Raw genomic sequence first — 27735 nt, 5'->3', positions numbered from 1 at the left:
TGTGGAAAATACCACTCAGCTATTAAGGCCTTGCTTCAGTTTTGAAAACATATGAAAATGACTGTTGAATTGTATTTTAAATGTCTAATTGTAAAGCAACAGAACCCTGATGGAGAAGTTTTCCCTTGAGGCAAGCTGGATGGATAATGAATTCTGTATTGGAACAATCCCAGTAGTTACAGACTATTATGTACTAATTACTACCTTTACAGACCTACTGTACACATAATTAATTTCTTCAGAGCACTACTATCATTCTTGACTGGCAAAATATACAACCTAAATTACAAGAGGCAGAAATTAACATGATCCTTTAGGGAGAAGGCATTAACTTGCTTTGCAGTGTTTTGCAATTAGACCATCAATCAAACAGTGAGAAATGATTTGGATAGCAGCAGGCCCAGCCCTGACTCTTGTCCCAGTCCTGAGGGTGGGATGTGTCACAACCTGGCTGCAGAGTCACAGCACTGCAGCCTTTACCTGCACTGTTAGGAGACACTTCACATGCAATTCTATGGGATTTAACATCCCATAAATAAACAGGAGCTTTTTAACATCATATTCCAGCAAGCACTGAAGATGGCAGTGCTGCTGCTGCTCTCCCTTCTGCTGGTGGCCAGAGAGAACATTTCATATCCAGCTAAGGGACAAAACCATTCTTTGGTAAAAGAGTGCTTACCATAAAATGACCTGATGAAATGATTTCAAAGATTTAAGTAGGTTCTTGACAAGAACACCAGTATTTTAAACTCTTAATTTCAGTTGTTGGGGGTTTTAAGACGTTCTACTGAATTAAATCATACACAGCCCCAACTCCATCAAAAAGCAGTAGCCCAGGTTTCCTGAGATGTACAATTACACTGGATTAATAATATAACATGTAAAAATTATTGTTCAACTTGATAATAATATTCCTCCCCAGAAGTACCACACCCCTTGAGCTCTGGCTGCATTTCTCTAAAACAGAGAGCACTCAAACAGCAAGGCAGCTGGCAGCTTAGTGACAGCCAACACTGAGTCATGTTTGGAGTATCCTAAACCAAAACTGTGTCACATGAGAAAAAATTCACCACGTGTTTTTCTCATTGTACCAAAGAATGATGAACAGCATTCAGAGGTTTAATCAAATTTCAATGCTGTAACTTACAGGGAATCACACATTTTTAATAAATGTGCACCCTACCATTGCTTTTACTTCAGTTACCATTCCCACTGGCATTCCAAAATTCCACAAAATACAAACCAGTAAACACTAAGTCACCCAAACTGCTTTTGGCAATTGTCAGGTTGCTTCCGCTCATCCCTTTGTTTGCTTTACATGCTGACTGTGCTCCTGAGAGAATAGCACATGCATTTCTATTTGTATTTCTCCTGTAATGTACTCAGAAAATGGGATAAAGCAAGAGGGAAATGTGATCCCAGATGATGCCTGAATTAAGTATTTGGTACATCATGGAGCTGTTTAAGGACAAAGGGGAGGAAGAACAGTGAACATCATTCCACGTTTCCCTTTGCAGATGGCAGCTGCAGGAAAAGTTGCTTCTGGCACACAATTCTTTGGGTCTGTGCTGCAACCAAATGCTCCAAGAGTCTTTTTGACTTCCAGTAGGTTCCCAAGTTTAAAAAAAACCCCTTGAACTCAGACAGACAACTCTGCCTTTCTGCAGGAGCCAGCCAAGTAGGATTTTCACATCCTGACTACTGTGCAGCAGCATTTTTAATGTGCATCCTTTATATGGCATCTTGTTTTCTACAGCCATTAACTGAGAACAAAACAAGGAAAAATATCTGCAAGGCTATCAGTACACCAAGCTATTGGAGGAGTTGCTGTTGTTCCTAGTTTTACAACTGTGCAACTATGTCAACAAGAATTTCTTCTCAGTGCAAACTGTCAGCTATGTCAACATTTCAAGGGGGTTTTTTCAGCATTTTTAATGAAGAAGCTTTTCAGGAATTCTGAAACATTTCTTCAGATTTCTGGTGCAAGAATTGATCTCAAGGCAGAAGCTTGTCCTTTTCATTTAGAAGGGGCTCATTCTGTCATCTGCTGCTGGGCATTCCTTCCCTTAAAGCTCTTCCTGCCACACCAAAGGAAGTGACCAACTCCACAGCATTTTACCCTCCCTGCAGTGCTAGGAACCAAGAGTTAATCCAACATGGGCATGGAAAAAAAATAATAAATTACTGCAAATGATGCTTCTGAATTACTGCATGGAATAGCTGAACATTTAGACCAAAAAGTGCTTCCAAGGTGTGCTGCAAAAAGAGAATTCTAATGGTTTAAATTCACTGACTATGGAAAGGAATATGAATCTATCTTATGAAAAACACAGCCATGACCAACTCTTTGAAGAAGTTTCAAAAGGACACAGAAAAAAACCACATTGAGAAATAATTCAAGGAATCTACTCAAGAAATAGTTCATTACAGTCCTCTGAGAGCCCTTCCTGAATTCATCTTTTTTAACACTGTGTTAGTAAGAACTGCTGTTCTTATTCCAGAAATTCTCAGCTAGGAATAATAATGCAAATAAACATGATCTCAGGATCAAAAATTTAAATTTAATTATAATTCCATTAAAAGAAAACTCACATCTGTCTGCAACATACAGTGCACTTTTAAAAGGTATTATTGCAAAAAAGGTTCCTCCCCTCATGCTGTAAAGTGAAGGGGGAGCAATTCCTGTAATAGTGTTATGCTTAATATATGTTTTAAATCATCTCCCTGCTATAAAACCATCAAATGAATTCCATGGTATTGCACAAAGCATAAAAGAAACTGCCATTACACAGTTTTAAACTTAATAAAAGCACAATAAAGAGCAAAGAATGTACCTTTCATTTGGGTTCCAAAGGTAAGTGCCAATTTTGCAAACAGCTCCGGGTCTTCAAATTTATCTTCTTCAGCTTTTACCCAAAAGCTGTTTTCTCCTATTTCTTGAGGCTCGATCTGCAAGAAAACAGCATCTCCAGAGTCAGGAGCGTTTTCAACAGCCAAGGTAAAACAAATGCTGCAGAACCTCTGTGAGAATTGGGCTGAGGAAGTTGAGCCCTGTTCTGGAATGTTCTCCCCCTGCTGTTCCTGCGCAAGGACGGTGAGCTGAGCCACAAATGGGCTTTTTGGTACTTCTCCCTCTCAGCAAGTTTTCCAAACAGAACTAATAACAGCAACTGGCTCTGAGAGTGTTCTAGCTCTCTCTTGATGACTTTCTAGAGACTTCCCAGACTCTTTTCCCTGCTACCTGAGAACTGTGTGGAACAAGGTACCAGGAAAAGAACTGGCCATGGGGACCTTGCAGAGACCGAGGCTGGACTCTCTGCTGGCTGTACTAAAACAAGGAAAAGCTCTGCAATACACAAGCTGAAAGACAACTTGACTCTTCATGTATGACTCAGAATTGGTGTTCTGTTTTCAAAATACATTCCTCCAACAGCTTTGAGCATGTTATTAATTATTGTTTATAAATTTGTTTAGATGAAAATCATTTCCAAGGGCTATTTAACTTCAAGATGATATGCAGGGAATTTAGCAATGCTGCATTTGTCAGCCTCACTCCAATTTCCCTGCAACAACCTGGTCCTCCACCTTCCAGCCCTGCTTTACCAGCAGCTCCAGGGAAGACATTTTAAAAAAACTACCTTAATCCAACACTAATGGGGAAGACAGTTACAGCAAAAGGGACTAAATTAAACAGTAAGAATTTTATTCCTCAAATGATGGCTCCTTAAAAGTGATGATCAAACAGACTCTGCACTTTCTCAGCAGGCAGGGATCTCTGGCACTGTTCCCAGAGCACTTTAGCAAAGCGTCCATCTGCAGTTCCTTCCCATTGTCACAGCCTGTGTTCACACAGACACTTCAGAAATTATTTCTGCAAACTCCCCAATGGAACTGATCACAATGAAATTGGCTGCAATTACCAATATGTGTTATAAAATAAAAGCTTGCTTTTCTCTGTGCTTACAGGACAGCAGTCTATGTCCCACAGTTACACAACTCCTGCAGTGCATCCTGATCCAGTCCTTTCTCCCCAAGACATTTCATTCCTCCTCCCACAATGAAGAAGGGAAGGATCACTTATCCTTTTATGCAATTATTTTATCAGAATTACAGAAAAAGGAAAGATTTTCCAACTGATTCTAAAATTTATTTAAATTAATACTCTAAAAACATGGCAGGCTGTTCAATATCAGTCTAGTTAAATATTGAAAGGCTGTTTTTCAACTGTGGCCACCAGATACACTTTCAGATTGTTTGAGCACATCTCCAAATATTTTGAAATCATTTGAAATCACTGAAGCATTAATTCTTCTGCCAAAAGAAACTATAAATTTGCATGCCACACATTTCCACACAGGCTCTCTCTCAACCTTCTGGATTCCTCCTCCAAGGCTTGTGGGATTATTCTGCTGTTTTGTTACCTCAAAGCTTTTGACTACTCAGAATTTAGAGGAACCACACAGCATGGAATATATAAAAGTCCTTTCATTTGCCTTGATGATGATTGAGTGATTTTGGTACTTTTTCCTACACCAAACATTAACATATCTGTCATATTTTAAACCACTAAAAAACTGCCAACCACAACTTTAGGATGCAATGATTTAGTCTTGATAACAGATTAAATTATCCAACACTCTACATTAATTTCCTTTATATGGAAGGAGCAGTGGCTACACTGATCAAAAAGGGGTTTTAAAACAACACACCCCAGCACACACCTGGATGTTTGTACAACTTCTCCTGTTAGAGGGACTGGATATACCGAGAGCCAAGGGATAACTGGGAACTGCTTTAAGGGTTTGCCTCCAAATCAGATTGTGCTTGCACTTTACTGCTCAAGTAATGCTTAGATTCTAAGATGGTTTTAAAAATGAAATGTTATTAAATACAATCAATCTAAGACACTAGAAGCTCATGATGCCCAAACCCTTCCCTTGAGCAGTCCCATGGCTCCTCCCAGTGGCCACAGCCCTGCTCCAGCACATCACTGATTGAGAACAATAAATATCTGGGATAAATAATCAACAAGTAACACTAAGACCTGGTATCAGCAATCTCTGAACTCACAGCAACATCAAACATCACAAATTTAAAAAGCTTCATTTGGTTTGCTTTGCTAGGTATGTGTGAAAGCTACTTTAAAACAGTGTGGAGATAGCTGTGTATTTATATACAACTTGATGCAAATCTGCTCTGGATGTCCACTGCAGCTGAGACAAGGCCCTGGAATTAGGCTGCCTTCGTGGGACACTGGGCACAACAGGGACTGGAATTAGGCTGCCTTCCTGGGACACTGGGCACAACAAGGACTGGAATTAAACTGCCTTCCTGGGACACTGGGCACAACAGGGACTGGAATTAGGCTGCCTTCCTGGGACACTGGGCACAACAGGGACTGGAATTAAGCTGCCTTCCTGGGACACTGGGCACAACAGGGACTGGAATTAGGCTGCCTTCCTGGGACACTGGGCACAACAATGAGCTCTGCCAAGATGAATGAGATTTAAAAACCCATCAGTACCCGGTGCCAAGGCTATCAGTGCAGTACAGGAGGGGAAGGAACATCACCCCCACACCTCTGGCGTACCTTGGACCAGTTGATTCTCTTCATGGAGACTTCCAGCTTATACTTCTTCTTCTCCTTCATCCCATGGGGCAGTGCTGGCACCATCGGGAAGGGAGCAAAGGGAGCCCCTCCCAGGGGGGGAGGCATTGGGGGCCCCCCAAAAGGCGGCGGGGGAGGGATTGCTCCCCCGGGCAGAGGAGGAGGAGGAGGAGGAGGAGGCCCTGCTCCTCCAGGCAGAGGAGGAGGAGGAGGAGGCCCTGCTCCTCCAGGTAGAGGAGGGGGAGGTGGGATGGCTGCACCAGGCAGAGGAGGAGGAGGTGGAGGAAGGGATGCACCAGGTAATGGAGGAGGGGGAGGAATTGCTGCTCCACCGGGCAAAGGAGGTGGTGGGGGAATTGCTGCTCCACCTGGCAAAGGAGGTGGTGGGGGAATTGTTACTCCACCAGGCAGGGGAGGTGGTGGAGGAATTGTTACTCCACCAGGCAGGGGAGGTGGTGGAGGAATTGTTACTCCACCGGGTAATGGAGGAGGAGGAGGAATTGCTCCTGCACCAGGGAGGGGAGGAGGAGGAGGGATGGCTCCAGCAGGGACTGAAGGCGCTGGAGATGGTGGGACGTTCTCACTGGGGTGGGCTGGAGGCATTGCTGGGGCTTCTGTCAGGCCTGGACCCTGGAACAGAGCAGAGGAATTCCCTTCATCAGTGACAGGAGGCAGTTGGATGGAAAGCTGCACCAACCAGGATGGGTTTTAGGCAGCTGCATCTCAAGAAAGTGAGAAATGCAAATGTTCTCCTATTTAAATGAGAAACAATAACAATAGATTATCCCACGTACCATAAAGCTGCCAAGTAAACCGAATAACCTAGCATTTTTATAAAAACAAATTGTTTCAATTTTAAAGAAAATTTAATAGTAGCAGTAACATTTAAGTGAACAGAACAGCATTTTATTTCTTACCAATGCACAAAACATTTATCCCACTTAGGACAGCCCGGCAAGCTGGGGCATCAGAGATGAGAATAACCAGGGTGAATTTTAACAACACTCATCTGCTGCTGGGACATTCTCCCCAGCAATCAGTGGAGCAGCTGGTGCAGTGGAAGAGGTCACAGGACCACAGTTGCTCAGAACTATTCTGACATCTGGAGGGGTGAAGGGTGTGCAACAACCTGTCCTGCTGTCTTTTGGATCTGTCTGAGAGCGCTTCTTTGGTGAGAGGAGGACAGAGCAATCACAATATCCATTCTAATAAGTTCTTACTAATTAATAAGGAAGAGAAAGAGCAGCATGTCAAGCCATCAGAGGGGTGAGTGCAGCTAAAAATAAGTGTCATCATATTCTGTGGGGAGCTTAACACCAGAAAAGGGAACAGATACCAGAATTACATGGTTAATTAACCAGTGGTCAGCAATACTGTGAATGCCCTGTCACGTCTGGATAATCTGAACTGTGTTAGAATCAATAAAACAGGATTAACAATTAATTAGACTAAAAGTACATTCTTTACCTTGCACAAAGCACAATGTTTTTCTTTGCTCACAAGTTATAATGCAACAATTGCTGGAGAACTCATTAAAGCATTTGTCACATTTCAGTGGAGCACTGGCTTGTAGGAATTTGTAACAAACATGAAAATTGGCAAGAAGGAAGTAAGAACAGGAGTGTTTGGGTCTCCACCTTAGTGCCCAAATAGGAAGTGAGATCACAAGCTTTAAGGCAGAAAAAATAAAGACAAAAAGACAACAGGCAGACCTTGCCTAGCATTGAAGGAGTACAAAATAAGCCAGACTGAGGCAAAAGCACTAAATCATAATATCTGTAAGTTCCTAAAAGGTATAAATGATCTGTCTAAAACATAAAGCTCCTGTCTAAAACATAAAGCTGGTGTAAAAAATAAAAAAGGCTTATATAAAGTGTAAGAGTAAAAAATACCTATAAAACCAAAAGGCTTTAAAAATAAACACTTCCAAAACCAAAACTTTCTGCAAAACATAACTGAAGCAGTAATGTGAAAGCTTAAATACCTGCAGGAAAAAAAAATCAGGCTAGATGCAAGATTTTTGTAGTGTAAAGAACATTTTTTCTCAATGAAGCAGGTACCTGTGACAGGTTGCACATACTACTATTTGTAAAATCTTACCTCCATTAACTACCCTTAGTAAGTTATGCTGGCTGCCAAACAAATCAATACACCTTTACCAGGATTCCAAACTCCAGACAGACAAGGTACTCTGGGGCAATTTCTTTTCAACTCCTCCTCAAAAAAACCCACCCAGCTGTGGAACTTGATGTGATATTTGTTTATTACCTGGGTCCGGAGCTGTTTGACTTCTGATTCAAGTTCTTTGATTTTCTCCTCTCGTTTCTGCAGCTCTGCTTGTGCCTCTTGTCGAGCTGTGAACTCCTCATCAAACTGTAAAGATTGAACCAGCACAGCAGAGTTGGTCCAGTTATGGCCACACCAGAGCCTACACTGGCAGGAATTCTTTGAACAACATCAGAGCTGGAGCAATTATGCAATTTTAATCCTTTTAGCAGAATTTTCCTATCTAACATGTTCACTTTTAGCACCACAATTTCTTCCATCACTAAGTCAATGACAGAGAACCACCCAGATCCAGGTACTCAGGTCAGGTTCTTCCCTCTGAGAGAACACTGCAGACTTCTCAAACCAAACTCGAGTACACACCTATTGCAGCAAGCTTAAATTCATTAAAATTAAACCTGCAATCATCATGTTCAAGAACATGTTCTGCCATTGGCCTGAAAATGCCTACTTAGACCAGACCAGCAAAAAATACCAAAATTTGGAATTGTTTCAATACACACCTCCATAACACCTGAACTTCAGTACTACTGCTGCTAATATAGCACATTCATTCCTTTTTTTTAAACATATATCTGCACTTAATTTGTTTAATTATGACTATTTCAGGACAGGAGAGCAACAAGTGTAATTTTGAGAGCCACTATTTCCCAGTTTCAGCTGAGAAACAAGCTGACTGTGCTCCTGTCACCACGAGCAGGACTTACCTTCCTGGAAAATTCTGCTGCTTTCTTTTCACTCTCTTCTACTTTAGCTTTGTCTACACAGGCATCTAGAATTTAAATAAGACAACACACAAGTCAAGTCAAACATGCCACAGCTCTGAGGTGCTTCCAACCATCATTACCCTGTGAGCCCATGACACAAAAGCAACAGGCACTTGATTTTTTTGACCCTGTCTCATTTCATTAAAGGCTACAGCATTTGGGCTGGTACTCCACAAGCACACCTGTAGCTTACATGCATATTTCCAGAACACTGACAAAATTCCCAGCCAGCGTAAGAACAGAGAGAAGAACGCAAAGAAAAATAAGGTAAAACTGCTTAAAGAGTACAAACCAACAAGGTGTGTAAAATTGATGTCCATCCTTCCTCTGTATTTAAAATCTGGGTCCGTGCCACTGCAGTGCAGCACTATCTGTGACACACATTCTTCTATGATCTTGTAATACTGAGGTCTGAAACAGGAAACATTTACAAGACAATAAGAACATGAACAAGACTTTATGCAGTTGGGAAAAGGGGGCAACTAACACCTAATATCTGAATTCTACAAGTGCCAGAAGAAGCATCAAGTTCAAACTGTTATTGGGAAATATTTGGGATGTGATGCCTCGGCCTTGCTATGACACCGTGCTGCACATGAGAGAAGCTCCCACTGAGACGAGCAGATCCAAGGCACGTGGGAGTATTTTCAATTCTCAGGTGTACAACTTCCCCGTTCTTTGAAGCAATGAATATATCAAACTTGAATAAAGAAAAAGTGCCCAACAAATAAGAGGTTTTTGGGATGAGGGTGTTAAACTAAGCTTCAAGTCTTTGAAATAAACACAATTATATTTACCAAGACCTTTTTAATACCAACATGGAGCAAAAAGATAAATAACACATCAGCCTCAAAGAGTGGCTTTTTAGGCATGAGTTACTCAGTTTACCAGGGTCTTCATTTCTATTCTTGCCCCTACTCCCCCCAAGAACCCCAGGCTGGCAGCTGGCACTCACCGGACATAGTAATCGTTCCTGATCAGGAGGAAATGTTGGAGAATTGACAAGAAGTAATTCTCAGAAGAAGTGTCTTTCACCATATTGTACAGCAGGTGAAATACTTCGCTCACATCAGTGCAAACATTGTTAAGAAAATAGCAGCACTTAAAAAAACCAAAACTTTAAAAACAAACAAAAGCCAGAAAGACCCCACTGCAGTCAGAAGAGCCACCCCAGCCCAACACAGCTCCCCAGCCATTTCCCATACTGTTCAAGTAAAACCCCTCCACACTTTGAGCTCCTATCCTCAGCAGTAAATATTATTTCTCACTAAGATTGTGCACAAAATTTCTGTGCCCTGTTTATCAATTAGGACATGTTTCATTATCAATCAGAACAATCATGTATAGACCTTGTGTTTCGGAATCCTGTAAGAACATTTCACACAAAGCTTGGTCTCCACTCTGAGCTCAGCCAGGCTGTTGGCAAACACACACTGGTCAATCTTTTTCATTTCCTAGAGATGACCCTCACTTGGAATTCCCTGTTCTGCACAGCAACAACATCCCAGGGGGTTTTACAGTCCTCCCACTGATGGCCTCTACCTCCCTCTGCTTCCTCCTGAAACCTGCAAGCAGCCATTCTGAACTTAGGTAACTTGAAATTCCCTGCTCCTTCACAGCTAGAAAAGGCACACATCTGTAGTGCTTCAGAACCTACAAGAAATTTTGTTCCTTTTATTATCAAAACTCATTTTTCTTCAAACTTATGATCTTCCACGGGTATAATTTTATCTCTTCATGTATTATGAGACAGAGTTTAGCTTAATAAATGTTATTTATGAAAAATTAATTCAGTTCCCAATGACTTACATTTGACATGCAAATTTAAGCACTAATTATCCAAATATTTTCCAACAAAAAAAGCAACTGGAGAGAAATCTGCTTGACAAAGCCCCTGGTAAGACATACAACTGAGACAAATAACCTGCACATAGAGCACTGTAATTTCCATTTAATAAAGTTCTGAAACAACACAAGTTAGAACAGCATTTCCTTAAAGGATATTCCATTTCAGCTTTGATGTCATTGAGACGATGTGACAGTTCAAAGTGGTCTTCATCTTTGTTCTCATCAAACACCCTCAGCTGAATATCAAGCTCGTCATTTTCCTTATCTTTCAAGGCCTGTTTTTCAAGGTAGAGTATATCTTATTTTTTCCTTTTTTAAAGGAAGAATTCCCCCCCCTTGAAGGACTGCATCATGATGAAATAAAAGACATTAACCTTTAGAACAGCAGCAAGTTTCAACTCAGTGCCTGGGCTTATCTGCTATAATGATTCAACTGAGAAAAAACTCAAGGCAAAACATCAGCTCACAGAGCAGGTATGGGCTACAGAATAAACAAGAAGACTTCCAGTTGAATCCATTCCTCTTAATGGGACATAGCAGTTCCTGCTTGTTAATGTCAGAATTCCATTCAAAAACCACAATAGGTATATTTCAAAACATTAATTGACATGAGCTTAAGAACTTTAAACAGGTGTAAAAAGATTTGTTCAGATGTTCCACAGCAACTACAGTCACTAGATCATATTAATCTATCTATAGGATATAAACCTAAAAATAAACCTAAAAATAAACCTAAGAAAAAATAACATCACACATCAGAAAGTGTCTCAAGGCTGAATGAGCCAAAAATGGAAGTTTTTGTTCCTGACAAATTGACAATTTGAAATTTCATATCTTAAAAGTCATAGCAGAATAAACTGTTTTAGACAAATAAGCAGGTACTATAATTTCTCTCATCTTTTGCAAGAAAATGATGAGTACCTTAAATACACCTATTTTTGATGTAAGCATCAGAATGGTTCCTTGACTCAGAGTTACAAATCTCTCCCCATGTCAGAAATATTCCTGTCTGTGCAGCTGCATGAACACAGACATGCAGTCTCAGAATGAATTTCTGATTTGATTTTTCCTTAAAACGTCCCAATGCATTCTCAGCAGGCAGATTAAAAAAAAAAACAAAACAGATTCCACAGAAAACAACAGGAACAGCATATACAAAAAGTTAATCCAAGATTGGTTCCACAGCCAGATTCACATTCACTGCATGTGCTTTGAGCTCATTATGCAGCATTTGGCTACCTTCATTTAATTTCTAATATATTGACTTTTTTCCACTACTATTCTTCAGCTCATGAGAATCTGAATTTGTAACTCTGCAGGCTGAGAGCAGATTTGGGTTGATAATCTGACCCTCTGCACCCCCAAATCCTTCCCATCTGCTCTCCTGGTTAAACACTTAGGTTATCTTCAGCATTCACAGTAGACAGTGACCAACTCCTGGATACAAAGGACTTACAGGCAATATTTTCTTCAGGCCACAACGTAAAAACTCATTTCTCAAGTGTATCCTGAAGTCAAGGTCGTCAGGAGATGTAACAAGGGCATTGATGAGCTGCATACATGCCACCTGCAACCAGAAACAGAACGGAAATCAATACCTTCAGTCACTCCTTCAGTTGAACTATAAAACCAGAGATGGAAATTATTTATTATGCAGCACACATGCAACACTTGGGTTTATTTTAGTAACATCAAACACTGCTCTGTTTCTATATCAGGATGTTTCCACTGTATCAAAAGAGTACCACAAGAATGATCATTACAGAATCAGAATCGTGTCATGGACTGGTTTGAGCTGGAAGGGACCTCAAAACCCACTCAGTGCCACCCCTGCTATGGCAGGGACACCTTCCACTGGCCCAGGGTGGCCCAAGCCCTGTCCAGCCTGGCCTGGGACACTGCCAGGGGCCTCCCCACCCCAAAATCATGCCCTAGTTATTCCCAAACTGAAGGTGCCCACTGCACCTCCTTCTGTTTCTCCTCAGCATCCACCAGTTGGAAAGCAAACTCTTTCCACAATAACTAACAACTTAAAAACCACCCAATAAACACCCATACCCAAATTAGCCACATCACCAGGTGTTTTTTCCATTCCTGCAGAGCACTTGTGTAAAATGCCTGGTCTCAGGGTAGTGGCTAATGCTTTAATTGAACAGCTGTGCACTTGAATTGATTTATTTGAAAACAGGTAGACAACAACACAACACCAAAAGTGCTGATCCACTTTAAAAGACTAAAATGGGACTCAAGGGAAATAGCAAGTTTGGTAAAAGATGTTAACTGCAAATAGAAGTAGCTTTAGACTAGGACAAAAAAAAAATCAATAGCTGCAGAGGAAAAAAATCAGATAAAAAGCACCTTCCTGTTTTAATTACATTCACTATTTGGCTCTAATAGAACACCTTATGGAGTCTCAAATTTCTATTAAAACACCCTTTTCAAAGGCACTCTCTTGATAGAGCTGCATCTTCAGATAATGCAGTATCATCATGCTTGCTTGAATGATTCTTGTTATTTTACTACTATGACATGACTTAACAAGCCAAAGCACATGTCCAATCTGAAATTAATAGAGAGAAGAGGTGCCATCTGCTCTGATTGCTTCTGCCAGAGAGACTCTGCCTTAATGGCTTGTGCTAATACATTCCCAGCAAAGAAGGATTTTGTCAGAAACACGGTAATGAGTCTTGCAGTTGTGCCTTCACTGAGGTATCAGTGAGCTTTGGGAGGGGAGGCTGGCAGGAATGGGGGTGGTGGCTGCTGTTTGCCTTAAATCAACAAGGTCATGGAGTGGGAGACAACTCCAGAATGGATTCTCCAGTGATAGCACTATTAAGATTAGAATGTCATTTATAGACACTTATTGGCCATCATTAACTCATCAGCTCTGAAACAAGAGGTGCTGATGGTAAACACAGTTGATGTGGATTTGAGCCAAGACTGGAAAAAGGCATCCCAAGGATACCTGCCCTGCCTGTATTTTTCCATATCTTTCAGCCAAGGTAGCTGAAAAATAAATTTTAGTACAAAATGTGCATAATTTCTGTATAATGAGAAGGCCATAAGTCAAAGTCATCCCTTATTAGGATATTCAGCCACTTGGCCTCTATGCAAAAATGGCAGTACCAAGAAAGCCCAACCAATCCCAACTAAAAAAAGCTCACATCTTAATGCCAACCAAAACTCTGGTGCCCACAGAGCTCAAAAATCCTCTATCCATGGACACATATGCAGCAATGAACATGATCTAAGTCATGACAGTAAAAACCACTGGCGCAGATGATTTTATTATTTTATAAAAATAATTTTGAAAGCTCACTAGATTACCATCAGAGAGGCACTGGTGAATGGCACATGTTGAACACACACAGCAAGGGATGCAGAGTCCTTGTTGACAAAAGTACCAATAATATCCTGCTGCACTTCACTCATCCCAAAAGGAACCCTGCCAAAAATGGGCACACCCCATGCCACACCTGCCATAATTAGCATATATCTGAATATTTGAGAGGCCACAGGTACTGCTGCCTAAAGTACCAGCACTGGGACCAGGTACCTTACCTGAACATTACACCTGGCATCCAAGGAAAGAAATATCACTAATCACTCTCTTTAGGCAGGTCAAGAGTTCTTAATCCTATTTTTGGGACAAGAAGCGAGTTCCTTGGGCTCCCCCCACTAACAAGTAGAAAATCTAGTACCAGCAGGCCAGTGGTATGTATTTCTCCTCTTTTACTGATGAAAGCACTAAAAGGTGTGTGTGAGTCAGGGATCACCAAGCCATAGGCAGTGTTCAGCCTTTCACTGAAGCACTCACACACCAACTCACCTGCAGCTGGATGAACTCGTGGTTCTCCAAGCCCTCCACGATCTGGGAGAAACGTTCCTCCCTGTTGTGCCTCTCAGCAGCAGTGGTTATAGCACCTAAAAGCTTGTCCAGGCTAAGAGAGACACAAACTGTCAGGAGAGCACAGCACAGCCACCTCACTCCTTGTAAACATACTCAGCCCAATACTCACACAGCTCAAGGCTTGGTGCACTGACAGAGTTTAAATGCATTTATCTACAGAAGATGAAAACAATCCAAGAAGCAAGTGTTATAAATGTCTATAAGATTAATGTAGAAATGAGAAAAAAGGGGTGACTAAATCTCCATATTATTTTTTCAGCAATCAAACAACGAATGAGGGGAAAAAATCCCTCCCTTTGCAAACTGTGCACTTGATAACAGTGGACATGTTTAACATCTGGAAATTCTAATAAAATGTCCTTTCAGGAATCAGAATGTTTTAATCCCTTTATTGCATAGAAGACATGAAGTTGCCCATTTTAACCTTCAGTAAATAAACACAGTGGTGAAATTACAGGAACAAGTGATCATCTTTGTTTTAAAAATCTCATGGGCAAGTGCTAAATAACTCCAAGTTGAACTGTTCCAAAGCCCAGCTGTAAATGTAGATTCCTGGCTCCTGTGGTAGAGAGGTGATTTGTCCTTTCACATCTTCCACTTCAGCCTCAGTCTGTAGGTCTCTGCTCATTTGCTTTTCTCTGATTTAATACTGAATTAGGGCAACACTACAGGTGAAGCCTCTTTAATTTTAAACCACATTATTAAACACTTAACAGGTTACATTTGCTTCATTGACAACTTTTCTCACCTGTGTCCAAATTAACAACTCACGAGCACCAAAAAAAACAGCTTCAATATCTCACTTACATGTTTTCCTCCCCAATAATGCAGATAGCAGAAAGGATTTTCACTGTCTCAGTCATCATGTGGGGTTGCTTTGGATCAATTGCTCTTGACAGCAGCAAGAGGCTCCTTTCATCTCCTAGGATCCTTTGCAAACCGTACTGGCAGAAACAAAAAGCTGGTGGTGAAAAGGTTGTGCCTGCCTTGGAAATTCATCCCCAGCTTGAGATCCTGAGGGATTCCCCCAACCCCTCCCTCCCAGAGCACCCCACCAAAACCCCACCAGCCCCCGGCCATCACTGCTTGGGGACACAAGTCAGGGTCCCCCGTCTTGCACTGGAGGCTTTCCCCTGACAGAGAGAACCAGATTCAGCTCCTCGGGACACCAGGACCTTGTAAAATCAGCACCCACCAAAAGACAAGTCAGGTTTTATTTTCTGTCTATATCTGAAACACCTCAGAAGCAGGAAAAATCTGCTTTTCTCCTAATTCGTTGGACAAATTCTTCTGTGAGATTTTTCTAAACTGAGCAAAAGTAATTAAAAGTAACTTTTATGCAGTTTTATTTGCTGGGGAGGACATATAAATGCAAGACTTCAGATTTTGCTATGAATAAAGCAAAACTACAAATTTTACACATCAGCTTCCAGAAGGTACTCATAATCTGTAAACCTGAGTAAGCTGTGATAGAAACAAATCAGATACAACTTAACCTAACCCTTTACCCATGACCTACCAACTTAAAAAACTGCAGCTAAAAAGAGATCAAATGCTACTCAATTTAAATCAGGTGAAAGTACATTATATTAACAATCATGTATTGAAATCTGAATTTGGAAAGCTTTTTTTTTAAGCTTCCAAGTAATTAATTTCCATATTTACTTACCTTAAATTTATACTATCATCCTCTCTTTATCAAAGATGTTACTTCCAAAAATCAGTAATATTTAACAAAGATAAGAAAAAATGCAGAAATATTCATGAAGAAGACTCTGAAGAGAAGTTACACTAAGTTCAAGACTGGCATTCCCAAATACTGGATATAAAAGCTTTCCTTCCCTCTCCAACATTTACCATGTTATATACAAGTTGAACTCAAACCCAAACATGATAAAATATGTGAATTTAAAATAATACTTACTTTATTGTTCATAAATGCTTTGAGGCACTGGATAAGTTTATGTTGATTCTTCTTATCAATACTTTCTTGCCTTGAAAGCAAAGAGGAAAATCACATAAGGAAAATCCTCACAACCTCCCCATCCCTCCCTTCAAATGATCCAGGTCCTTACTGTTTCTTGTCCAGAAGCTTTTCCAATGCATCCAACAGGAGCCCAAGACCTTCATGTCCAAAATTGTTAACCCAGCTGGAAAAAAAAAACAGAGAAAAATGCTTTTAATTATTTCTTAATCAAATGCAGAACTTGCAAAGCTATTTCTCCGTTAGTGCTTGTGCATCCCTTCACAGGCTTCACTCTCAGTCTCACTTCCCAAAAGATCTGATCAGCCACGAAGGCAAACAGTTCCAACAAGTACAAATTGCTGAAAGCCACAGAGAAAGGTGAGGAGATCCTGCAGACCATTTCACTGCTCCTGATCCAGGGTGCTGACAGCACTGCTCTCCTGTCAGCAAGCATTAGCATAATGGCTCTGCTTTCCAAAAAAACCCCAAAGCCCACAACTCTCCTGCTTAGCAAAAACAGCATGATGAAAACTGCTGCAGAAATTGCTCTGCTTACCTGACTGGGTTGCTGGTTAGAGACACTCTCAGAGACTCCAAGCAATTGAGAAGTTTTTCATCTGAAATTCCAGACCGCAGCTCGTGGATGTACTCTTGTGAGGACAGGGTACACTCGTGCTTGCTGTTTTTTAGTCCCCCCTAGCACAGAAGGCAGAATGCTGCTGAGTGTTCTAGTGATCAAACAGTGCTGAGATGATAAAATAGAGGACTAATATTTCCATAGCAATTTCCAAATCATAGTACAAGTATTCAAGAAAGCTGATTTGACTTGGATTTGTCATCAGTGTTTAATACTTTTGGTTTTACATCACAAGGATAATTATTTTTGCTGGAATCTTTCTCACTTGGAATAAAAGTGCATGTACTGCATATGGAATAGAAAAGTTTAATTCCATAATTCAGCTGTATTAACATATGTAATGAGAGTGTATTGGAAACAATCATAAAGAGAGACATACAAAGAACCCAGTTCACGCAACTTCCTGAGCTCATTTTTTGCTGTACCATAGTTCATGTTTGACCCCTAATAGAGATCTCTAGAGGCTCTTGCTTACTGCAAAAAAATCATACAGGTGATCTGACAAAGAGCTCCCTCCTGCTGAAGTGCCACTACAGAAGAATAACTACTCACACAGTATTTCACTACTAAATATCTGAATATCAGTTTTTAGAGCTATAGTATTCAGACTCTTGAAAAAGACAAAACACTTTTCCAAAAGGTGCAACTAATCTTTTGTACAGCTCTGACAAGTTGCAGCAGGCTTATCTCAGAAGAGTGGTTTTGATTCATTTGCAGCTCCTAAAGCTCCTTAGCTCTGAAGGGTCTGTTGAAGAGAGCCTGATAAAGATGTCATGGGTGCAAATGCCCTATCAAGTGCCTGTCCTAGAAGAGGATTTAGATGTATTTGGTTTTAATTGTATCACTTCCACCACAAATATTCCATTTTTTGTCTCTCTTTCACAAAGCTCCACTTATGAAGCTGCTGCTTTGCTCTCTTCAAATTCTTACCATTCATTTTCCAAAAATACATGAAGTATGGCTGATGACAAAAAGACTCGGCTAAATTTAATTTAATGACTTAGACCTAGGCAGATTCCAGGCACAAACCAGAGCTGTGTTCACAATATACTTTCAGATTCAGAACAAAGCCAGCACAGACTGACTGCAGGGCGACATCAGGGTCCTCTGCACTGTGTCAGCTCTGAAGCTGCTCCTTGCTGACCTGCAAAGCACCTTCAGCTGGGCATCACATCAAAGGACCAAGGAAAGATGAGTAAGAAGGATACAGAGGGACTAGAATCAGTCTCCATCAACATCCTAAACAAAGATGCTTTTCCACCAAAAGAAAAACGAATAAATGGGTGTGGGATCTCAGCACATCGTTCCCGATGTCCAGAGATGCCAAGAGAACCCTTGGGGGTCTCGAAAATCCTGGAATGTTGCCAGAAGTGTTTGGTGGCTTGATTTTGATCCATCCACAGAAATAACAAGAGTTTGAGGACATGAGAATCACTTTAGAGTGAAGGGTGTAAAAGGGACACATTTAGAGGGTGAAATATAGACTTTAAGGTTTTTGGTACAGGGGGGTTATGGAGACAAGATGGAGGGATCAGGGCGTGTCTCGTCCTTCTTCTTTCTTCTTCTTGTCCTCCATCTCCTGTGGTGATGTTGGCACTTGGGGATTGGTTTATGGTAAAGGTGCACTTGCTAACATGGGTGAAAAGCATTGGAAAATAAAGGTAAATATTATGTACGTAGATATTAGTATAAAAAGACATGACCGCCCTGTGGGTGGTCAGAGAGTGCCTGTGACTGCTTGCAGATCAGACCTCTGTTGGGCAGACAGAAAATTTTGTAGATAAGAAATAATAAACAATCTGAAGACCGAAAAGCTGAAGAGTCCAGACTCATCCTTTGAAACGCGTGCTACCCAAGAACCACCCTACCCGTGTCGGGGCAGAGACAGACAGCCAAACCCGACAAATGGGTGAGGTTACATTTATAGGAGTAGGAGCTGATTGTAAATCAGATTAACATATCAAATATCATCAAAATTCAGAAAAATCATCACTCTGAAGGACCAAAAGTTAAAGAACTAGGAAAAAGGAACAGCTTTATCCCACCCATTGGATGGATGGGAATCAGAAAAGATTTTGTGTGTAAATAATGCACATCACCTACACAATACAGATCCAACTGTCATTTCAGCCATTCCTCAAATGGTAAAAGAAGAGAACAGAAATGCTGCTCAGAGCCACAAAATGCACAGAGATGAGGCAATGGCAACCTCAGTCAATGCCACTGCCTGTGAAGCCAGACTCTGAACAGCTCTCCAGAATGCAAGGCAGTGGCTGCTCCCAGCATGAGTTTGTCCTTCACTGCAGCCTGCTGCAAGCTCCACAGGAGACTCCAGTCCAGAACGGGGCAGCCTCAAGTCTTTGCTGCTCTTTGTTTCATATTTAAACCAAGCTGGGATCCTGCTGCCTCCTCCTTCTGTGCCATCCAGGCCATTGGTGAAGCACCTCTGCTCTGCCCAGTCCCTCATTTGCAGAAGACCCAGGACTTCCTCAAAAACAGATCAACAGTTCAAGGAACTGGCAGTGAGCTCTGCTAAGGCTCCTTCCCACAGCTTGCAGGACAGGCAGATTTCTTCACTGGCTCTTTAAAAAGCACCTTGAACTGCACAGCAATAAGGAACCAACTCCTCTTCCGTATTTTCCTCCTTCTTCAAAATGGATGGTGACTCAAGACAGCTCATAAAAATCCATTCTTGAAATCTTTCAGAGACTTTTCAGCTCACCAGGATTACTTTGTTATTCCCTGCAATCAGGGAATGTCTCAGTCTCAATCCACTCTCACCTCTAGCCATGCTAACTCGAATGCTGAACCAGGTGCTACTACTTTTATGTCCCTATTCAAAGAGTTTGACTGGAATACTATTTTTAAGAATTGCTATGCCTTTACATGGATCAGATTTGGATACAAATTTCTCATTTACTTTGAGGTGTAAGGTCTCAATGAAAAATGTTTACAGGAGAACACCTAATAAAGATGGAAGCAAAAGGGAAGTAGAAAGAAACTGAAGGGGGTTGGGTCCCACATCAGAATGTTCAGAGATTAAACCAATGCTCAAGAATGAAAATCTCAGAAATTCCTTTATGACTGGTCACCTTCAGTGTTACAATTAAGGCAGAGGATGATTCCCTGATGCCAGCTCAAATGAGAGCCTGCACCACACAGCAGTCCCCCCAGTGCTGAGGATCCCATGTAAAATTCAAATCAGCTCAAGCTCCCAAGTTCCCATGAACAGGGAAACCTCTTCTCTGCCATCTCTACAACCCAACAGCACTACCAGGAACATCCCAAAACTCCTCTCCTCCCTGATCACAGTGGATCTGCAGATCTTGAAGGAAACAGCTCCACGTGCTGGCAGAAGCAAACAGCTCCTAAAGGATGAACCCTGGAGGAAGCACACGGAGGTGCAAGAGCTTTTCAAGCAATGATGTGCAAAGCCATACACCAGGCACAGCATTTCTGATTTTAGTATTTAGCAAGTTATTTGCACAAAAACATGCTTTTAATGCAGAGCTGTTCTTGCTCTCCATTCAGACCCTGAACTCAAAGGCAAGGGGAGGAAAGCATCTCAGAATTTCTCCCCTACCCATTCTGGGAATATCAGCTTGCTTTACAAAATAACCTCTTCACAAAGCAGCTGTTCAGGCTAATTCATACCAAAAGGAAATTACACAGCAGCAGGGATTTTTTGAAACTGGTTTTAACACACTGAACTGGAAAATTAGTAATTTGTCCCCTCAAAAATCAAATACTTATAAATACATAAGCACAATGAAGATATTTTCCTCAATTAGGGGAACAGTCAATAGTGTGCACAAAACTAAAAAGTACTGGTGAACACAAGTCTCTTTAAGGGCCACTCTGAATAAAACAAAGCCAAGAGAAAAATATATAAGAATATAGTGTGTAGGAGAAAAACCTAACTACATCTGAGGTGATGATTAGACAGTTTCAAGTCATAGATTGTTCCCTATTATTTCTACTACAGAATTTAATTACTGAATATGATAATTTAATTACTGAATAAGTGGAGAGGCTTGCTGTACCTGAAAAGCCTGTTTTAGCTGTAATCAAAAATAAAGTCCGTCCATAATTTAAAAGAACATTTTTGCTTTCAACCACTACTTTAAAACCATATGTAATTATTCCAAAAAAATCCTATATACGAGGAAACAAAAACTTGCTGAACTCACTCCAACAAATTAAATCCCAAACATTTGTTTATAATATTTGAATTCAATCAAAACAACATAAAATGTAGATGAGTCCTTAATAAGAGAAAAGTTATGCTCTCAGTGATCTCATCTTAAACATACTGACCTCCCGAATCCTCTAAATTAATCTTATTGTCACATTGATTGCTGAAGTTGGCATTTCCAAGACAAGCTATGAATAACAACAATTGGAACATAAAAAATTCCCCATCTAAACAGAACGAAGTAAGCCAAATATTGTCAATTTTAAATTTCGAGTGCCTGCCTTCAATAAAAGGCAAGACAAGCTTAAATTGTATTTGTTGCTCATAATGAAGAGATGAGCTCAGTGAGTTTGAAGTATTTAGAAATAGACTCCTGAAAACTTGAAGAAATCCCTCAAAAGTGAAAGCAATGATCTCATTCTGCTAAGATCAACATGATTGACAATTATTTTGATAAAACAAGGATTCAGTTGTGCCCGCTGAACTTTTAAAATCCAGATAAAAATCCAAACTATTCCAGCCTAATCTCTAAAAAGGGAAGTTCATAAGGGAAAACAAAACTCTGGTGTTCGTACTCACCGGAACTTTACTTCCGACTATCTGCATGCAGTGGTCAGCCAAGAGAGGTTATTGTGTAAAAAAGATAATAATAATACATAAATAAACACAGCACAGTACTTAGTAGGATGTAGTTGCACACACATTTTTCAGTGTTTAATCATTAGTAGTAGTTACATTCTTTAATTACTTTATCAACCTGTTTAGGGGTCAGAGCTTCTCTACAGGAAAACAGCAGCTCTACAGCAGGAGCCAACAATTTCAAATTCTTATGCTTTGCTGCTGAATCTTCAGTATTTGACACATTTACCTACAAATAACTGAATACCTGTCTTGACAGCTACATCTTGAAAGATTAAATATGCCATTTGTTAAAATTATCAGGTCAGATACTTTACATATGACACTGAGAACACTAATGGCATACTGACTTCCTTGTATGTATAACAACTGCTTTTATTGTGGAGCTTTTGATCTGTTTAGATGATGTCACCACTGAATTTAATTAAGTTTTTGTAATCAAAAACATAGCCTACAGTTAGAACTCCGACTTGCATTTCAGAAAATCTCACATGACATTTTTATTCGACTGCTCGGTATGGATGCTTTTAATTACATGGATAATTAAACAGTGATTTTCAGAATGCCATCTCCTCTTTACCATGGAACAGCATCTCTCTGTATTCATGAACAAAAAGGTGACTTTCCCCAGAGGAAAGTGCAGGCAGGCAGCACATCTGTGCCCGTTCTGTCACCCTGCACAAATGCCCAGGTTGCTGGGAGCACCGTGGCCATCTGCTCCAGCAGTGCAGCCTCCCCTGCTCTGCTCACCTGAGCTCACCTGCTGCAGGCTGCCAGCAGCCAGTTCACTGCACAGCCACCTTCCTCTCGTCACCACTACTCTGCTCAGCCTCCATCTGCTCCATTTTCTACTCTTTTCCATTTTTCCTTTAGGAACTCTTTCAGAAACAAAAGTGCCTGCAAGTCTCTCACAACCAACACTTCTCTTCCTGAAGAAGTTGCCCCTAGAAGCACAAGAAGGGATTGCCAACACCAGACAACCTCCTCTCCTACTCTATTATCTTCTCCTCTCACCAATGTTCAACTAGTCAGTACAGCACAAAATGTCACCAGGGTCAGTTCTGGAACAGGATTTCAGTCCTTCACCAGTTCTCAGGTATAATTTCCATGGTCACAACCTTTCTCTTCAAGTGAGAGAAGGAATGAGAAGCACAGAAAATCACTTCCCATGAAAGCATCCAGCTCATCAGCTTCTATATGTCCTCCAAGGCCAAGGAAAACTTTCTCCACCCAGTGAAACCCAAAGTTCCTTTCTCAGAACTCTGAAGACAAGTGTTTCAGAAAAGCATGGTCAACATGCTGCAGACAGCACACAGGCAGAGAAAATGAAGCACCAAATTGAAAATAATTTGGTTAAGACAACATCAGCAAATGAGAGTGATATTTTCACATGAAGGGAGGGAGCTCAAAAGCCTAATTAAAACAAACATGAAATGAACTGCAAGAAAAGTCACATCAACTGTTAAATGTGTTTTGTGAGCTCTAAGCAGAAGGTCCAAGTATTTGCAGTGTAAAAAGGGAAGACAGATAATTATCTGTGACAAAAGAAAAAGGTAGAAAATTTAAAGACAGATCATTTTGAATGCAACCAGCATTTTCATGGAAGACAATCCTGAAGAAAGGAAAGTTTGACAATTCATGATGCAGTCAAGATTGAGTAGGGCTTGAATTCATTGAGCAGAATAGTAGTTGCACTAAACAGAAGATGAAATCACAAGTGAAAATGAGATTTGGTGCCACCATAAGATCCCAATCAACATTTTAAAATTAACCTCTGTATTTTAATTTCTTTTTTTTTAACAATCAAGATGCTAGCTATTTAAAAGTTAAATTAGGATAACACTACAGAAAGGTAATGTGTATTTCTGGAAGATTCCATTCAAATGCTGTGATTCAATTGCAAGGAGGACATACTGAAGCACACAAACTTTAGTATGAGTTGTTTTTCCTCTAGGAAAAACACTTTGCAATGTGTAAAACAGCCACACTGTTGGTGCTGACTTAAGCCCAAAGTGGACATTCATGTATGAGGACCTTTTAGGATGACTTCTTTTTAAATTATTAGTACATTTAGGCAAATGTCTTGCCAGTTCTGTTCCGTTTCCCATGCTGCAGCACACATGGGGAGCAATGCAATGCATGAACATTCCAGCAGTGAGCCATGCAATGGTAGACATGCTTTCCTTACTCAGCTGCACAGTTCTGGGGCTGGAGGCAGCTACATTTCAATTGCAATGTACATGAGGACATCACCATTGTTCAACTGCATTTTGGGGAAAAATGCAAATACTTCCATTTCTACTGCCTTAATCTACTCCTTCACTAAAGTATTTCTGCATACTAAGAAAAAAATTCCAGATTTAATATTGATCATGAAGTGAAGATAAAAACCTTGCAAAGCATAATTAACAGTTCCCAAAGACAGTCTAGTTCATAGTTCATAACATTCACTGCCTAAGCTTGAATAATTCTCCAGTAATTTGTACATTTAGTTGGACCATGCTTAAAGCACTGGATTCCTTCCAGCACACGCTAAAGGACTTTGGATTTTCTTTAAGATGAACTCATGCAGGAACATCACTCCTCTCAGAACTTAAATCACCACTTTCATTACCATTTCATCACCATTATAACACAAACTTCTCCTCACTGAAGTTTATAATGTCTCAGGCAAGGCATTTGCATAATAATTGCATGTCATTGTCATCTTAATTTTTGAAATTTAACTCTGCAGAGGTGATTTCCAAGGTTAACAAGTCAATTGTACTGCTTGCAGTCTATGCTTAAAGATTCCTTAGCCAGACACCAACATAATCTTTACTTATTTCTATATTTGCCACAGTCAACTTTTAACACACACAAAGCATTGCTGGTGTATTTTACAACTAATTAGTACAAAAGTTCAACTGCAGAAAATAAACTGCAGCTCTTCACTACTTAAAATTTTATTTCTCTACCCCAAAAATGTTTGTGTACCCAGTCTTCAATTTCCTTACACTTCTTGCACCCCAAAGAAGACAGACCTCAAAAATTCTGCATGAAGGGTTAATCAATCAATTAAATGACAGAGAATAATCGACATCAATGAAAAGTCAAAACATTTTTTCTATTCAAAATGTAATTTGGAACTGGATTTAAGACCATCCTTTCACTACAGGAGTCTAGCACATACATCACTACTGAAATCACAAAGAAACATTGGGTACCAAAAATTCTTAAGATGAATTGCACAGAAATATGCTCAGGTTCCATCCATGACTCTACATCACTGGATTTGCAATTTCTTATGGCTTCCAAGAAAGGACCAAGTTTTGACATTGCCCAGCAAGGCAAATGCAAACCAACTGCTCAGATGCAGCTGCAAGCATTCACAAGTGTGTTAGCAAGTACACATTTATTTCTTCCTACCACTCTGAGATAAATCCAGACCAAAAAATTCAAGTTTTAAGCTTGAAAAGCCCAAGACTGCGAGCCAAGCTCCTTCCTCAGGTGAGAACTTACGGATTTGGCAGTAGCAGAAATGTACTGGACAACCATCTCACGTTTGGTGCTCAGGTCTTTGTCTCGTAAAGGAGCTTTACGTTCCTCGTTCAGGTTCATGTCCTCCTGCAAAGAACCACAGCACACAACATCAGGAACACATCTCAGGGTTTTCAGTAGTCTTTGTTCTTTTTAAGCTACTTTTGTTAAACATTTAATTTTCAAACAAACAAGTGACTTTTTCCAGTTTATCTGTGTGTGTTTGACTTTGCCCTGATTTTCTCCTTTAGTTCTGTCACCTCAAGTGTTCATTGCTTTTGAGACTTACCCAAAATCTAAACTGAATCAAAGGGAGTTAACATTTGTAAAATTTGGCTCAAGAAGTAAATCTAGAGGACAAGTACAACAATTCTACATCTCAAGTTGATGCAGAAGTGCCAACTCTTGACATGTTGCTGTGTTTTTAGTGAAATCTTATCACAGTGGACACCATTCCTGCACTATCTAATCAGAGGGCTGCTATTACATGGATTAGTAGCTTGTGGAAGGGATAGAGCTGAAACTGTTCCAATTGATGTACTTAAAATAAGCCTAAAAGTCAAAATGCTCTGCTAGATTAAATCTATTAAGATATTTCTTTTAACTTGATAACTGATTAAATACAATGCAGTCATTACCAGTCATGACTCGGCTTGCCATTAAAAGTCAAAGGAATTTCAGACTGGCACCTAAGAGCAGTCAATGCTCTGTAATCACTACTGGTGAACAGCCTTGTCACTGAACTTAAGCGTCTGTGAGACAGACCCATTGTCTGCTTCAATTACCGTTACTTGGAAAAGTTAAAAACTAATCCCTTAACAAGCCAATCAAGCAAGAGTTAATTAACACTTATCCAATCCTTCAAAAGACATTCACAGCTCCACAGAACAGAGCAGAGCTACCCAGTGGAACAGGACACTTCTCCCCATAGCACATCTTACCATCATTTTCTCAAAGAGATCCATAACTTCTTTCTCTGATAAGTTCATGCAGCGCTCATCCACAAGTGCCTGGGCATGTGGGATCTCACTGATGGAAGGCTGGGAGTCAATAGGATGCTGAATGAGAGGCTTCTCTTTCTTCACAGCTGATTTCCTGAAGCTTGTGATTCTGTCACGCTGCAAAGACATTCCAAAATAAGCAGAAATAGAAAGAGAGAAAAGCAGCCAATTGGATGGCAGCAATGCACATGTTTTTAGTTAATTCAAGCATCAGAGTTAAACTGAACTGTAAGTAAAAGTACTCTAATATTTAGAGATTACTTTGCACAGAAAGACAATAACATATAAGGTAAACTCATGACAGGTCACATGCAAAAGGGATTTAAATAATTTGCACTGATCCAAAAGGGCACCAGCTAGGTTAAACTCCTAGCATTTCAAAATCTTCAGCTCATCTTCTCCCATTACTAATTATCCTGACAGTGAATAAATATGGTACCACAAAGGCAATGTCCACTGTTCCTTCACCTGAAGGGCTATAGGATAACTAAAAAGGGCAGCGTGGGGAAGGAGGTACTCACAAGTTCATCAGGCTTATAAAACATCCTGCTGAAGTAAAAGAAAGTTTGTAGAGGAATTAATGCTCCAAGCATAGCTCAGAACCCCTTGGAGAGTTTTTGAGGAGGAACTCGTGGAATTAGTGCTGAGCTTGAGAAAGGCAGGTGAAGGGTGGCTCCCACAGCAGCCCCCAGGGTTAAACACACGGCCAGGCACTGCCAGGGCTCTCGGGTTAGGGCTGACACCAAGCCCCACTCCTGGGCTGGAAGCATGCTCAGTTACTGGGTTAATGTTGGAAATAACCAGCACCTTCCTTATAAGGCCATTTCTGTCGTGTTTATAACATGGAACTCTATTCTGGAGAAAGTCCGAATTCTTTAATATCTGTCTTTATTTTTATATATATATACATATACATGTTCAATTTGAGAACATCATGCATACAGCAATTTTTCTCAAAGAACTGTTTGCATCCACAAATACTCCTGTATTCGTTTCAGACACTCAACAGCCTTATGAAGATGTGCTTTCATCTAACAGCAGCTTATGTAGGGTTACCAGGATCACTCAGAGCAGTCACTGTCATCTCCACCAGAACTTGTCAACCAAAATTTATATTGGCTGCAACAAAATGACCTCTCTGAGGTGTGAAGTGTCTGATGGAGACAGACTTTGTTTGCAAAAATTGATTCATTTTAGATTAATGAGTCCAGAGTGGAGACACTAGAGTGAGAGCCGTGGAGTATGGAGAAGAAAGATTATATTTCTGTTGCTTTGTTTCTTTTTATTAATTTTTGTTGTTCATTGTTTTTTTGTTATTGTTGACATCCAAGGAGATTACCTTACATCTCTGAAGGAAAG

The 27735-nt window shown here is 40.4% G+C and overlaps 1 protein-coding gene across 1 annotated transcript in view; it reads right to left on the bottom strand.

Moving 5' to 3' along the window:
• The window catches only part of DIAPH2 (diaphanous related formin 2), a 173533-nt gene that overhangs the window by 129235 nt on the left and 16563 nt on the right, over positions 1-27735 (bottom strand). The window contains exons 2-17 of the mRNA XM_066559789.1: positions 26317-26493; positions 25358-25462; positions 21797-21817; positions 16942-17081; positions 16495-16569; positions 16344-16413; positions 15227-15363; positions 14339-14450; positions 11966-12076; positions 10666-10784; positions 9617-9733; positions 8954-9072; positions 8602-8666; positions 7877-7981; positions 5591-6238; positions 2835-2949 (exon numbers count right to left, since the gene is read on the bottom strand). Of these exons, the coding sequence (XP_066415886.1) occupies positions 2835-2949; positions 5591-6238; positions 7877-7981; positions 8602-8666; positions 8954-9072; positions 9617-9733; positions 10666-10784; positions 11966-12076; positions 14339-14450; positions 15227-15363; positions 16344-16413; positions 16495-16569; positions 16942-17081; positions 21797-21817; positions 25358-25462; positions 26317-26493 (2236 nt within the window). The remainder of the gene's footprint in view (positions 1-2834; positions 2950-5590; positions 6239-7876; positions 7982-8601; positions 8667-8953; positions 9073-9616; positions 9734-10665; positions 10785-11965; positions 12077-14338; positions 14451-15226; positions 15364-16343; positions 16414-16494; positions 16570-16941; positions 17082-21796; positions 21818-25357; positions 25463-26316; positions 26494-27735) is intronic.

This window comes from Molothrus aeneus, chromosome 14 (assembly GCF_037042795.1).
Source record: "Molothrus aeneus isolate 106 chromosome 14, BPBGC_Maene_1.0, whole genome shotgun sequence".
NCBI lineage: Eukaryota > Metazoa > Chordata > Aves > Passeriformes > Icteridae > Molothrus > Molothrus aeneus.
Note: the sequence above shows the minus strand (reverse complement) of the source record. Positions and strands in the feature narration are given on the sequence as shown.